The following is a 14,828-nucleotide window of genomic DNA, read 5'->3' on the forward strand; positions in this document are numbered from 1 at the left end:
AATCGATCCTTTATGAACCTTGTCTTACACTCTTAAACTCCAGTCGATTCTCTACCTATCGCCAATTGATTTTAAGTGAAAAATTTGAATTTTTGGTATCACTTAACTATCTTTTATATCATATAGAATAACTAGTGTGTTCGTCCGTGCATTGCACGGTTTGTTTATGTAAATTAATAAATTTTTTATTATATGACAATTTTTTTAATTATACCTATGAAATAAGTATTGATAGTATAAATTTACAAACACTGAAAATTTGAATGTACTTCTCTACTATTAATACATAAAATTTCTAGTATTATATAATAAAAACAACAATATTAAATAGATAATAATATATTGAAAAATAATAAAATAAATATATGATTAGTTAAATATATATATTAATTTTATTTTTTTTGAAAAAAAAAATATGAATATATAATCCTTATATAACTTTATATATATATTTCTTATTCCATTGCATGAATGGCGTCTGAAGTTTAACGTATTTTCGTGGATGGAATAAAAATGTATGATAAAATATTTTTTAAAATTATTTTTATATAAAAATCACTAAATTTATACAGTAAAATAATTTAAAACATAATTCCAATTAAATAATGTTTATATTGACCCCACTCCCCTCTCTCCCAACACACTCGCACAAAAAAAAAAAAAAACAGGGAAGAGAGAGTTGGGATTGAGAATCATACACTATAATTCACATGATACGAAACATAATTGATAATTTGAGTGGCGATTGTGGAGCAGCCAGACTGGCAGCCGTCGTTGTCCAACGTGAATGTCTGCTGGCTAATTGATTTGATTCCTTCCCGATCTACGGCTATGATCGTCTCCTTAACCCAAGTCCTAATCACTCATATCCTTGTTGTGATGTGCGTCTGATGACACAAATCCTGTGATCCATCGCACGCTGTTTGGCGTCGCTCCGCCGTTTATTTAGTCGACGGATTTCCCACCTGAATTGAATACCGCTTTCCGAGACAAGGGTCTGCAGTGTGGCCTTCAACTGAGGGCTTAGATTGAAGAGTCCTGACCGGCATTGTTCTCGGTAAGTATATTGTTTTTCCAAATCTTGTCATGAAAGGTTGATTTCTTTTTCATGCCCAGCATTGGATCTGTGGTTTCTTGCTGAATCTGTTCCCATTTGGATTTGAATTTCGGCTGTGGTATTGTGACGCCGAAGGTATGTTGTATTAGGGGTGGTTGATCAGATGCCGATGTCAGCAACTTTTTCGTTCTTGTTTTTCCCTTTTTAGCTTATCGATTGCATATCTTTTTCAACAACAAAGGTGAATCTTGAGGCTTTCTGTTCAAGTAAAGTGTTATTGGTCTATTTTATTGACGTAGTTGTTTTTGTATTTCTGGAGTGGAGGCTAAATGTGAAAAGTTTGAAATTTCGATCTTGAAGATCTGCTCGCTGTATATTCCTTCTGATTTAGGCATTGAACATACTTCTTGTTACATAGGCCTCACATCATTAAGCAAGAACACTTTCCACAAGTGTTTCTTCGGGATCTAGATCAATGGGCTGATCGTATGTTTTCAAGTTTGAAGGCATTGGATGGTTTCAATCATCTGTAAATCCAGTTTTTTCCAGAGTGTCATAAGAATTTGAATTTTTTAAAGTGGTGTCAAACGCACCGATGATTTGATTTGACTATGCTTGATTATGGTGTTATAAACCACCAAGCAAATGCTTCTTGGATGTTTTCTGTGGAGTCTGGTTTGTAGAGTTACGATCTTCTTCATTTGATGCCCTTGAGATCACTTGGCTGATTATGTGCCCGCCTTCTCATTTGGTGATGTAATGCAGCTTGTTCTTTGCCTAAAAATAGACTTTTACTGAAATGGGTGTATAGGCTAATATTTTTCTGCTGAAACGAGTCTCTTACACCCATATAAGCTTGTTTGAGTGATCTTTCTTGTCCTCCATGGTATAATACTATTCGATATTGGATTTATATATATATAATGTATATTGCTGTCGAAATGCCATATCATTTTGCTTGCTTCATCCTTGTACACTTTTAATGTTACAGTCATACACTGCAGTTTCAAGATGGTCGTCCAAGGCTATACTGTGGACTTAAACAAACCCCTTGTCTTCCAGGTAATACTGACAAATGATGGTGTCCTTATCTATAATCCACGAACCCCGGGTATCTTTGATGCAAAAAAATTGAATGTTCATTGCATGTTGAAAGCATTCACCGTAAATAATACAGTTTCCACCCCCTCATACCTGATGACTTAACACCAAAATGTCACTTTTTCTATGTTATGATGCTAATTTTTGAACTTTCAATAGGTTGGTCATCTTGGCGAAGGTTATGAGGAGTGGGTTCACCAGCCAATTGTCAGCAAGGAAGGCCCTCGGTTTTTCGAAAGTGATTTTTGGGAGGTATTAAGTTTGCACATTATACCTGATGACTTAAGTGTGCTTATAGTTTCTTCAGTTGATTCCATCAATTGATTGTTTGCTATGTCTATCATGAAACAGTTTCTGACTCTCAATCATTGGTGGGCTATTCCTGTTATTTGGCTCCCAGTTGTCGTCTGGGCCTTCTCAAGATCCATTATTATGGGTCTTACAACTCCTCATGTGCTGCTAATGGCAGGATTAGGCATCATTTTCTGGACGTTGGTTGAGTATAGTCTGCACCGCTTCCTCTTCCATATTAAGACGAAGAGTTACTGGTTTGTTTCTTGTTTGCATAAAAGCCTGTTTTTACAGCATTCTAGCTCTTCTCACTTCGGATTTACATTTGCCACACTATCTCCAACTTGCAGGGGTAACACAATTCATTATCTCCTTCACGGTTGTCATCACAAGCATCCAATGGATAGTCTACGCCTCGTCTTTCCTCCTGCTGCAACAGCCATTCTTTTATTTCCGGTATGCATGCTTTGGAATGAATTCATTCTACATCTTAGTTACCTTCTATGTTACATTACGGATTTCTTGACTTGCATACTGTTACTGACTGCAGTTCTGGAATTTGATCAAATTATTCTCCACTCCTTTAACGACTCCTGCTTTATTTGGTGGCGGCCTACTCGGTTATGTTATGTATGACGTAACTCATTACTATGTTCACCATTGCCACCCAACCAGTCAAATACCAAAGAATCTCAAGGTAGCCATTCTGCACAAATTTACATCCATATGCCAAAGCTGTCTGTATTAGCATAACCCCTAGTTTAACTTTTCATATCTGTGTTGCAGAAATATCATCTAAATCATCACTTCCGCGTCCAGGATAAAGGCTTTGGCATTACTTCCTCGCTCTGGGACAGAGTATTCGGAACTCTGCCACCAAAAATGGGCAAGAAGAGTAGATGAGTTGTTTCTTGCGGATGAAGCATTAGTTGTCCAAATGGCATTTTGAGAGTTTTTGATAATCCATTTGTGCCAGATTTCGAATGTATGTTTGATGCACACACTTGAGACTCTCAGCCTGTATTTTATTGTGGAGTAGTTTAGCGGGCGTCTGCGTGCCTGTTTAGCTGTGCAACTACTATAATGTATCATGCCATTCTTGTGAAATTTATTTATTTTTCCAGCTACTAAAAGTATCTAAACAGAATGTAATATAAGCCAATTTCAACATTACAATGTAAAGGAGCAAACTTATAGATCCTGATCAGGAATAGATCCTAACATCTTCTCTTAGTTATTCTGCGAAATACAGCTAGCAAAAGAAGTTGTAAATTTTCAGTGAATCATACTCTTTTCTATCATTTCATGCAGCAATGGAAGAGTTGGGATGCTCTGTTCATGTCTGAAGAAATTATCAGGATCAAACTTCGTCTTAACTTGTACCAGTCTATTGAAGTTCTCCTTGTAGTATGCTGCACCCCATGAAATTGCCTGAATGAAATTTGTCCCATTTTTGTTGATCCCCAAATCCAGGTCCCTGTAGTTTACATACGCTTCTCTTGGGAACATGGAGGCGAACGGCGCCATGTAATTGTAGAGCTTCCTCATCCAGTCCATGTGCTTGGCTTCGACCTCGGGTTTGTCCTCGTTCCACAGTGTTAAGTATTGAACCATATACACGACGCCTTTCCGGTGTGGGAAAGCAATCTCAGACTCGGATATCTTCCCCATCATTCCGCCGTATGGATTTAATATCATCAAGGGAGAGTCTTCTTCCATGAGCCTTTTCCACAGCCCTTCAAGCCCTGTTTCCGGAATGGGCTCTCGGACAAACTCCGACTTGGCTTTGAAGAAGTTCTTGAACAAAGATTTCCCCTGCAGCAAAACTTCCGGTGGTGTATTCGCCGGGTATCCGGCAATGTAAAGCACGGATTGAATCCAGCTCATTTCGGTGCAGTCCTTTTTGGTCAATCCCAATTCAGGGAAGCTCTCTTCCATCACCTCCAGAAGCCTCTCTGTTTTCCCAAGAAACAGAGCATTGTAAAGATTCTGTACGGTTTTCTGACCCTTTTGAGCCCCGTTAGCCACCTGTATGATCACCCTGATGAAGAGATTTTCATCGATCTTATCGGCAACCTGTTGCCACTTGTGCAGAATCTTGGTGGCGCCCTGCTCCAGGGTCTTTGGCACGGTGAAAACCGTGACGGTTGCCGGCACCGGAACCAACTTGACTTTCCAGGCCAGGATGATCCCGAAGCTGGCTCCGCCGCCACCCCTGAGAGCCCAGAAGATATCCTCCCCCATGGCCTCCCTGTCAAGGATTCTTCCAGAAGCATCCACTATACGGACATCGACCACATTGTCAGCGCCGAGGCCGAATTTCCTCATCATGGTGCCATAAGCGCCGCCAGTTATGTGGCCTCCGATCCCCAAGCTGGTGCAGAGTCCGGCAGGGAAGCCGTGTGTCTTACTTTTCTGCGAAATCCTGTAATAAAGTTCTCCGGTGGTCGCGCCTGCCTGCGCCCAGGCGGAATTGTCCTGGATGTTGACAGTGACGGAGCGGAGATTCGACAGGTCGAGTATGATGAAAGGCTCGTCGGACAGTGATATGTAAGACAGGCCCTCGTAGTCATGGCCGCCGCTTCGGACCCTCAGCTGGACCCCGAGCTGTTTGGCGCAGGTTACGGCGACTTGGACATGGTTTTCGGTGTACGGCTTGAAGATGAGCTGAGGTTTGGGAACGGACGGGACGAGGCACCTCAGGTTTTGGGCAGTCGATTCGAGAATTGTGGTGAAAGAAGCATTGTCGGGAGCAGAAAAGGCTGTGGAGAAAGGGATGGAGAGATCTGAATTCAGGGTTATGCACTGGTAGAAGGTTTCTTGAATTGGCTGTGAAGCAGCCCCCGAAGCGAATGCAAGAAGCCCAAAAATTAACGTAAGAAAAGCAGATGATGGAGAGTGTTCAAATCCCATATTGTTTGAGAAATGATTGTTTGTTTAGGACAAGACCCTGCCTGCCTTCTTCCTCGAGTATATATGGACCTCATGACCTCAGGCCAACGTCAGGAAATCCGATGACCATGGCCACGTTTCTAATTCTGAAATCTGTATACATGACTTGGCTTGCAAAGCAGAGGCACAGCAAATTCAGTTTATTTGTTGCTTAAAAGCTGCCTCTTAAGTAGCGAGCATTGCACGTTTGTTGAGCCTTTGTGGACTACTCTCAGGTTCCACTCAACCACTAAAACCCTAAAAATATATTATTGCAGCAATGTATTATCCTCGTATGTAATAATGACAGTGGCCAGACGACAACAAATGATGTCAGATCAAATGCACGTATATTGTTCGTATTTTAAAAAAATAAAAATGGGTGGATTAGTTGGCTGGGCATTACGCCGCAAAGTGGTGTCAATTGTGACTATATATATGTATATATGGCCGATCACTACTCACACCACTTGGATTCCAGTTCCATTTCACTGTTTTATTGCATTACGAGTAGTGGGGGAGTTACAGATTTGGTTTTTCCTATAAAATATAGTATCTAGAATGGATTTGATGCATTAACACTATCTGGTTAGGATCTTGCCAAGAACTGTGAATAATACACGTGAGTTGCAAAGCTTGATTGGATTTGGGATCGTCTCTTTTTATGTTTGTGGTAACTATGAGTGTTGTTGAGTAATCTAGAAGATGCGAAGAAGATTTTGACGTATGTTGTGCAATGATGACAGTATGGATGAATGGATAATTACCTAACAATTATTTGGTCTTTTTCTGCAATCATCATTCTATTCTATCCCACTCTGTCACTCCTTCTGGTATATGTTCAGTACACGTTTTAATTAAATTGGTCAAACTTGACAACCACCATTGTCGAAAAGGAAATAGCAATGTTACTAATTCATCTCCAGAGAAGGACAGGAAATAGAGGATCTGTAATCTAATAGTTGAGACTTTGGAAAATTTTTGTGTACAAGAATCTCTGACATGTAAACTGGCTCCCTTATTATGCAATACTTATTACAAATATAAAGATTGGTTCTTGAATAATCACATCAGATTTGTAATAGGCTAATACCCTTCAGGATCAATCGTACCATTCTTCTTCATCTTCATCGTGATCATATTCAGTTAGTTCCCATTTATTGGATTTCAATGGCGGAATGCTTTGCTCATTCCTGAAAAAGTTCTCAGGATCAACGGCAGTCTTCACCTTCACCAATCTGTCAAAGTTGTCCTTGAAATACTTGAGTCCATACACCTTCCCTTCATTATATGCATTCTTGCCATTGCTCGAGATGCCAATGTCCAGGTCCCGGTAATTCAGGTATGCTTCTCTCGGATTCTTGGACACAAAAGGAGTCATGTAACGATACAGGGCTCTTGTCTGGTCGACGTACTTCTTGTCTGCCTCGGGCCCTGGCTCTTTCCAATTTACGAAATATTGGATCTTGAATATGTTTCCGGCCCGGTGAGGGAATGGCGTGGCCGTTGCGGGGATCTTAGCCATTTGTCCGCCGTAGGCATTGATTGCCATTCCCGCTTTACCGAGCTGGATGATCAATTTGAACAGGCCTGATAGGCCCTGTTTGGGAATTGGGGATTTCAGGTAATCTGATTTTCTCTTGAAGGAGTTGTCGGCTTTCGATTTTCGATCGAGAAGTGTGGTTTCAGACGAGCCATTTTTGTTGTCCCAGAATAGCACAGACTGAATCCAGCTCATTTCCAGAACGTCTTCTTTCTTTAGTTGCAGCTCGGGGAACTGCGATTTCATTACTGACATAAGCTGTTTGGCATTGCCAAGAAACTGGCCAACAAATCGCACTTTAACGGTCTTGTCTGATTCAACTTTGGCACCTGTTTTGGTCGCCGATCCGACAAGAAGCCTGATGAACAAATTCTCGTCGACCTTGTCTGCAATAAACTGCCACCGGAAAACGATGTCGGTTGCATTCTCCTCAATGGTCCTCGAGACTTTGAAAACAGAGACCACCGGCGGGACAGGGACGAGCTTAATCTTGTACGCCACGACAACTCCGAAACTGGCGCCGCCTCCGCCGTTGATTGCCCAAAACAGGTCTTCACCCATCGCCTTCCTGTCCAAAAGTCTCCCGTTGACATCCATAATTTGCGCGTCGACCACGTGGTCCACACTGAGACCGTATTTACGCATCAGGTTCCCGTAACCGCCGCCGCTGATGTGCCCGCCGACGCCGACCGTCGCCCCCACGCCGCCGGGGAATCCATGGACCTTGCTCTTCTCCCAGATCCTGTAATAGAGCTCCCCAAGCGTCGCCCCCGATTGCACCCACGCCGTCCCGTCTTGGATGCTGACATTAACTGTCCTAAAATTGAACAGATCGAGGATAACGAAGGGGACATTCGAGACGTACGAGATCCCCTCGTAGTCGTGTCCGCCGCTGCGGATTTTGAGCAGCAGCCGCAGTTTCTTTGCGCAGACGACGGTTTTTTGGATTTGGGATATTGTAAGAGGGGTTACAATGAAGGAGGGTTTTGGGGTTTGGGGAGTCTTGAAACGTGGGTTTCTTGCGTAGTCGTCTAAGACAGAAGTGAAGTTGGGGTTTTGAGGTGCGAAGACAATTTTAGAAGCATCGCCGGCGCCGGCGGAGAAACATTTGACGAAGGCGTCGTAGTCGGAGCCCGGAGCCGCCATAGAGCAATTGATGATGGCGCACAGAAGGAGCAGACTCAGAAAATTTTCCAAGGGGGAAGACATAATTTTGAATTTATCGGTTCCTGTTTGTCCAGATCGAGTGCGATGTATTACAAGTCTGTCGGAATATATATACTGTGCGATCGGTTTAAGGTTATAAATACGATGATGTTTCCATTGTCTCTGTAGATCACACAACTAGTCGGTCTGGTCATAGTTAGACTATCCTTTTCCTTTTTTTTTTTTTTAATAAAAATAAGTATACTACTAATTATTCGTAATTAAGAAATTATCATTAATATAATTACTAAAATTAAAATGAGTAAATATAATTAATAAAATCTTAAATCTTAAAATTATTACAAGAACTACAACTCAAAGATAATACTTATCCATTCATCTAAACTTATACTACATATTTCTATTTTTGGATTATCTAATTACAAGTAATTATTTTATTAAATATTTAATATTATATTAAAAAATAAAATATTATTATACTATTTTTAACACCTTATTACAAATAAAATACTGAAAAAATCATCTTAAAAATAAATATACTTTGTAATAAAATTATATTTTATTATTTTTTTAATCATGGATAGCATAATTTACGGAAATAACATCATATGCAATAAAATAAGAAATAAAATCAATAATTTTGACCTGTGAATTAAATTGTTTGTTTTGACTTATTACTTGAAATTTCACAAATATACTTTTGAATTAGAAATATCTAACTATTAGTAGAATTATAATTTATCTCTCAATGTGAAAATAAATAAGTATTAATAAACGAATTAACATATATATGATTTGAGTGAGTTATCTGAATTTTAGTTTAAGTAATTATTTTGATATAAAATTTTATAAGAATAAGTATTAGTATATATATATTTTCAGATGCATGATGAAAAATGAAATTAAGAAAACACTATAATCAGATTTTTAATATATATTATATTAATTTAAATTTATTACACAAATATATTTCATTCCACTTTTTATTTTAATTTACCATAGTAATATAAATACTCTTACGTATACTGCTATATATCTTATAATATTTTTTACCTACAAATTACATGAGTAATTTTAATAAATACAATAATATTATAATTATTATTACTATATTTACTTCTTAATTCATTTTATTTACCACTCAATAACTATATATATATATATTTTATAATAGTAGTACTATTTTATTTTGTTGAATATCATATGAAATTATTATATTATTTTTTGGCAGTTGAAAATTAACATTCATATCAATTGTTCAAGTTGGAAATATTCAATAAAATCAAGATATTGCAATTTTATGCTAGCTAAAAATAGAAATAGCTGGTATTTTAAGTATTTCTTCCCAGCTATTTCAAATTATGTGGTAATTCGTTCTCATTATGAATAATAATAATAATAATAAATTATATGCAAAGCAAATTTTGGGAAAATTACAAGTTCGTATTATATTTAAACGCAACCTGGTCCTGGACCTGGTATATTATTTATGGGCCTTATCTTCTAGCTGAGCCATATATAGTACTCGTTGCTCGGCCCAATGTATAAATATTATTAGTATTTCCGAACATATTAAAATTTAAAAAATAATTAAAAAAATAAAAATCAATTTTGGTCTCAATATAACTAAAATTGATCAATTTTAGTGTCAATATAAAATTTTTTTTATCAATTTTGGTCTCAATATAACAAAAATTTATCAATTTTGGTCTCAATATAAAAACTCGATCAATTTTAGTTCCAATATAATCAAAATTTATCAATTTTGGTCCAATTATAAACAATTTCGATCAATTTTGGTCCAACCGTTAAAAAAATAATGAAAATTACTGACTTGGACATGACGGAGGTGACGTGGAAGTTGACCTGGAAAGTACACGACCATGTACAATTATACATGGTCATGTTGTTACACGGCCATGTATAATTATACACGGTCATGTTGTTACAAGGCCATGTATATTTCAGTGTATAATTATACATAGTCATGTTATTACACTGCCATGTATAATTCTACACGGCCGTGCACCTTTCTGTTTCGGTCTAAAATTTTAATTTCTTCTTATATTTTTTTTTAATTATTTTTTTGAATTTATAATAGTTGATATAGTTAAAATGGAAAAAAAAAATCAATAATAATCATAATATAATTAAAATATATCAATTTTAGTTCAAATATAAGTATTTATCGAATATATTCTTTTGGAAGATTTTGTCTAAAATTCTACTATTTAGCAAAAAAATTTTCTTACAAACATCAAATTAAATCAATGTATTGAAATAATAAATTAATTTTTAATACTACTATAATATACAAAATTAAAAAATAGTTGTGTAATTGGATGTTTGTAAGAAAATTTTTTTTAGGAATAATAAAATTTTAGACAAAACCTTTCAAAAGAATATATCTTATAAATTTTTATATTTGAATTAAAATTGATAAATTTTAATTATATTATAATTACTATTGATTTTGTCCATTTTAATTATATCAACTATTTTAAATTCAAAATAATTTTTTTTTTAAAAAAATATAATAAAAAAATAAAAATTTAAACTAAAATAGAAATGTAGATGACCGTGTAACTAACACGACCATGTATAATTATAATTATACACTGAAATATATATGGCCATGTTGTTACATGGCCGTGTATAATTGTAAATGGCCGTGTACTTTCTAGGTCAACCGCCGCGTCACCTCCGTCATGTCTACGTCAGCAATTTCTGTTAATTTTTTTAACCGTGGGACAAAAAACGATTTAAATTGTTTATAATTGGACCAAAATTGATTAAAATTGTTTATATTAAGACTAAAATTGATGAGTTTTTTTTATATTGGGACCAAAATTGATTTTTTCTCTTAAAAAAAAATGTAATTCGAAAAAAGAGTATGTTTTTTACACATATATTTTTTTTAATATTAGTGTTTATGTAATAAGGTATAAACTATAAAAGTATTTATTATTTTAAATAAATAGTATAATTACTAAATAAAAAAATGATATATTTGTTTGGAAACAAATAAAAATAAAAAATGGCAGAAGCGTATATTTTTTTACGGATTTAAAATTGAGATGTGGAACAAACAATGTTAGAAAGTATAACACTTATAGTATGTGGGCTCTACATATGCCAACTCAGACTTGTCAGGGATCGATTGTCCCGGGACCTCGCAAGTATGTCGTGGACAAATTCGACGCCACACGCTGCTTCAGCGTCACTACGAATTATGTCACTACGTATGTATGTATATCCGAATGTCCTAAATGAAGTGTATTATGTGTTGTAGAAATTACAGCCATAAATGAAATAGCACACAGCATAAAGTAATAACAAGGATAAGGGTTCGTGCATTAAATACTGATGGTTTATGCCCTCCTCGACTTACGGCCACGAAAGGGCTGCCGGACCGGAATGCTCTGCTCGTTCCTGAACACGTTTTCCGGGTCAACCTCTGTCTTGATTTTCACCAGCCTGTCGAAATTACCCTTGAAATACTTCCTACCGTACACCTCCCCCTCTCTGTAACTGTTCTTGCCGTTGTCCGTCGTCCCTATGTCCAAGTCCCTGTAATTCAGGTACGACTCCCTCGGATTCTTCGACACGTACGGAGTCATGAATCTGTACAGCTCCCGGATCTGATTCGTGTAATTTCTGTCGGCCGCCTCTCCTTCTTCGTTCCAGTTCATCGAGTATTGAATCTTGAAGATGTTGCCGGCGCGGTGGGGGAACGGCGTCGCCGATTCAGGAATCTCACTCATTCTTCCGCCGTAGGAGTTGAACACTAATCCCACTCTCCCGATCTCCGCCATTTTAGTGAAGAGCGATTGCAGGTCGGGAATGGATAACGGGGTTTTGACGTAGTCGGATTTCCGTTTCAGGAAGTTTGCAGAGTTGAGGTTTCTGTCGAGGAGGACAGATGGGGGAGTTGATGAGATGTTGACGTTGTTGTCCCACCATAGGACTGACTGAATCCACGACATTTCGAGGCAGTCGGGTCGCGTCAAGTTCAGAATCGGGAATTCGGAAGTGGTTATCGGAAGGAGCCTGGAAGCATCTCCGAGGAACATTCCGATGAACGTCGCCCGGACGGTTCTTGCTCTGTTTCGGGTCACCGGCTGGAGAAGAACCCTGATGAACAGGTCGTGGTCGATCTTGTCGGCGATTTGCTGGTACTGGTAGACCGCTTCCGTCGCCTTCTGGTCAATGTATTTTTCGAGCCGGAAAACGGTCACCACCGCCGGAACCGGGACAAGCTTTATTTTATACGCCACGATGACGCCGAAGCTGGCGCCGCCGCCGCCGCGAATCGCCCAGAAAAGATCCTCCCCCATTGCTTTCCTGTCGAGAACTCTACCGCCGGCGTCGACGATTTGTGCGTCGATGACGTGGTCGACGGTGAGGCCGTGCTTTCTCAGCATGTTCCCGTAGCCGGCGCCGCTGATATGGCCGCCGATGCCGACGGTGGGGCAAACGCCGGCGGGGAATCCGTGGACCTTGCTTTTCTCCCAAATTCTATAGTAGAGCTCTCCGATGAACGCCCCGGCCTGCACCCACGCCGACTCGTCGGAAATATCGACGTCGATCGACCGGAAATTGAACAAATCCAACACCACGAACGGCACATCGCTGACATACGAGATTCCCTCGTAGTCGTGTCCGCCGCTGCGGATCTTGAGCTGGACGCCCAACTTCTTCGCGCAGAGCACGGCGGCGCTGATCTGCCCCACCGCCGTCGGCGCCACGATGGCACTGGGCCGGCGCGTGGTGGACACGTTAAACCGGCGGTTTCTGATCAAAGACAACAGAACAGTATCGAATGACGCGTCATTAGGCCTGTAAACTATCCTCGAAATTTCTGCCTGCGGAATTTCGCTCTCCGCCAAGCACTGCACGACGGCGCTGTAATCAACCGCTGCAGTTGCAAACACAAAAGCATTGAGCAAACAAAGCAGGACAAGAATGGATGTCTTCATATCTTAATCCGGGTCTGATTCCTCAGAGCCCTAATTTCCTTTTACCATTGCCACTGCCCGTCACATTATTTATAAATATAGTTACACAATTTGCAGAGGAAGAAGGAGAGGGACGAAGTGGGTGGGCCAAATTATGGTTTTCAACTGGAAAACCGCCTAATGTCGCGTTTTCGAAGGACTTTTTTAGTTTACCACGTGGATTATAATACAATTCCATACACCAGACTTTTGGCCATTACTAATAGTCGGCAAAATTGTTTTTACTATTTTGCTATTTATGATTTTGATGGTTTTGTATGTTTTCAATAGAACTATTCAAATTTATTTCACTTGAATTAAAATTTTATTGCAGTAAGTATTAAATGTGCACATGGATTACAAATGGAATGAATTGTTGGAAGAGAAGGGTATCTAGACTAGACTAGGAGCCTTTTTTTTACACGTAGATTGGTCAAACAAGTGAACGTGTTTTATTTTAGATTTATGTTGAAATGGTCAGACAAAGTACGTACAACGCCACAGGACTTACAATTACAAGGGGACCAATTTGAATTTTATATCTTTCTTTTCTTATCTGGGTAATGTTACGTGTGCAATGATTAGAAAAACATCGAACAAATTATTTATTTGTATAATAGTATTTCAAACTGAGGATTACATTACAGTACATAATAAGCTCATTTCGTACGAGAAGATGGGCACGTAGTAGCAGTGGAAGACTTTGCATATAATTAAATTAAAATTTGAAGCGTGATGCATAATTATACAATTCGTCACGGAGATAATAACGCAGGAATTGGCGTTGACTTAGACCGCGGCAGCAATTGGATGGAGTTCCGGTCATACTTTGCTACTCCAGCTTGTAATTTAGATTGGACAATATTTATCTAATTAATATATAATAATGTATTTATGTTTAATTTTTTTGGAAATAGTTTGCTATCTTATTTAAGTATACATTTATATGTAGATGTTTCGATGATGGAAATATTCGTTATTCGTTAAAAAGAAAAGTAGAGCAGTGGAAAAATCAAAATGTTGTTTATTCGTATTAAATACATTTTCAAATCAGAAATTAATTTTGAATATGATTGATTAGGAAACCGAGCAGCTCAGCTCCGTCTGGCCAAAAACTTTTCGGTGGAAACTCCAAGTGGCCCTGTAAATTAATTTCCAGACCCTAATATATATAAATTTAATATCACAAATATTTTGGTATCAAAATGAGTTTGTGCTTTGCGAAAATATCAATTAAGTAGAAATAATAAAATTATAAATTTTTATGTGATTTAAATAATTAATATACATTTTTTAATTATAATTATTTTTAACATATTATTGAAATATATACATAATACTGCTAGATCTTCTCCGGGGTCAATGGATTATTACATCCCATCCTACATTTGTTACATATTTGATAAGCCCAAAGTGTGATCCAATAGGCCTGTGGGCCTCAGCAAAATAAACTGTATTTTGAAGTTTGATTTGTAACTATTTCTTTATGTATATATTTTTAAATAATTAAATATTCGGGAATTTACATGACGATTGAATTCCGTGAAGTATACACACACACACACACCCTCTATTAATGGTATTTAACCAAAAGTTTTTTTTCAAGAAAAATTAGTCGAAATGTTATTTATCTGATATATAGTTTATATACTAATTTCCTGGTTAATAACAATGCCCTGCAACTATAAACTTCAATATTGGAAATAGAAAAAATGATAACTTGGAGAGTTTGCAAACCTAA

The 14,828-nt window shown here is 37.9% G+C and overlaps 4 protein-coding genes across 6 annotated transcripts; 1 reads left to right on the forward strand and 3 right to left on the reverse strand.

Moving 5' to 3' along the window:
• The first annotated feature begins 718 nt into the window (after nucleotides 1-718).
• Nucleotides 719-3,656, forward strand: LOC127247970 (dihydroceramide fatty acyl 2-hydroxylase FAH1-like). Of its 3 annotated transcripts, none has more exons than XM_051270081.1 (7): nucleotides 719-1,057; nucleotides 2,049-2,119; nucleotides 2,318-2,410; nucleotides 2,510-2,706; nucleotides 2,800-2,905; nucleotides 3,000-3,146; nucleotides 3,236-3,656. In XM_051270081.1, exons 2-7 carry the CDS (start codon nucleotides 2,069-2,071, stop codon nucleotides 3,350-3,352), a joined length of 711 nt encoding a protein of 236 aa, XP_051126038.1. In that variant the 5' UTR covers nucleotides 719-1,057; nucleotides 2,049-2,068; the 3' UTR covers nucleotides 3,353-3,656. The 3 variants fall into 3 exon arrangements, with proteins under 3 accessions (XP_051126038.1, XP_051126039.1, XP_051126040.1); XM_051270082.1 differs by having other exon boundaries at nucleotides 2,062-2,119; XM_051270083.1 differs by lacking the exon at nucleotides 719-1,057 and adding an exon at nucleotides 1,102-1,192 and having other exon boundaries at nucleotides 2,062-2,119.
• Nucleotides 3,657-3,724: 68 nt separating this feature from the next.
• Nucleotides 3,725-5,536, reverse strand: LOC127247969 (berberine bridge enzyme-like 15). Its single transcript, XM_051270080.1, has one exon. It carries the CDS (start codon nucleotides 5,360-5,362, stop codon nucleotides 3,725-3,727), a length of 1,638 nt encoding a protein of 545 aa, XP_051126037.1. The 5' UTR covers nucleotides 5,363-5,536.
• A 775-nt stretch (nucleotides 5,537-6,311) lies between these two features.
• LOC127248071 (berberine bridge enzyme-like 21) lies at nucleotides 6,312-8,195 on the reverse strand. Its single transcript, XM_051270231.1, has one exon. It carries the CDS (start codon nucleotides 8,130-8,132, stop codon nucleotides 6,483-6,485), a length of 1,650 nt encoding a protein of 549 aa, XP_051126188.1. The 5' UTR covers nucleotides 8,133-8,195; the 3' UTR covers nucleotides 6,312-6,482.
• A 3,156-nt stretch (nucleotides 8,196-11,351) lies between these two features.
• LOC127247597 (berberine bridge enzyme-like 21) lies at nucleotides 11,352-13,166 on the reverse strand. Its single transcript, XM_051269520.1, has one exon. It carries the CDS (start codon nucleotides 13,067-13,069, stop codon nucleotides 11,462-11,464), a length of 1,608 nt encoding a protein of 535 aa, XP_051125477.1. The 5' UTR covers nucleotides 13,070-13,166; the 3' UTR covers nucleotides 11,352-11,461.
• Nucleotides 13,167-14,828: the final 1,662 nt, after the last annotated feature.

The sequence above is a fragment of the Andrographis paniculata genome, unplaced genomic scaffold (genome assembly GCF_009805555.1).
Source record: "Andrographis paniculata isolate CXL003 unplaced genomic scaffold, ASM980555v1 Contig32END, whole genome shotgun sequence".
Taxonomy (NCBI): domain Eukaryota; kingdom Viridiplantae; phylum Streptophyta; class Magnoliopsida; order Lamiales; family Acanthaceae; genus Andrographis; species Andrographis paniculata.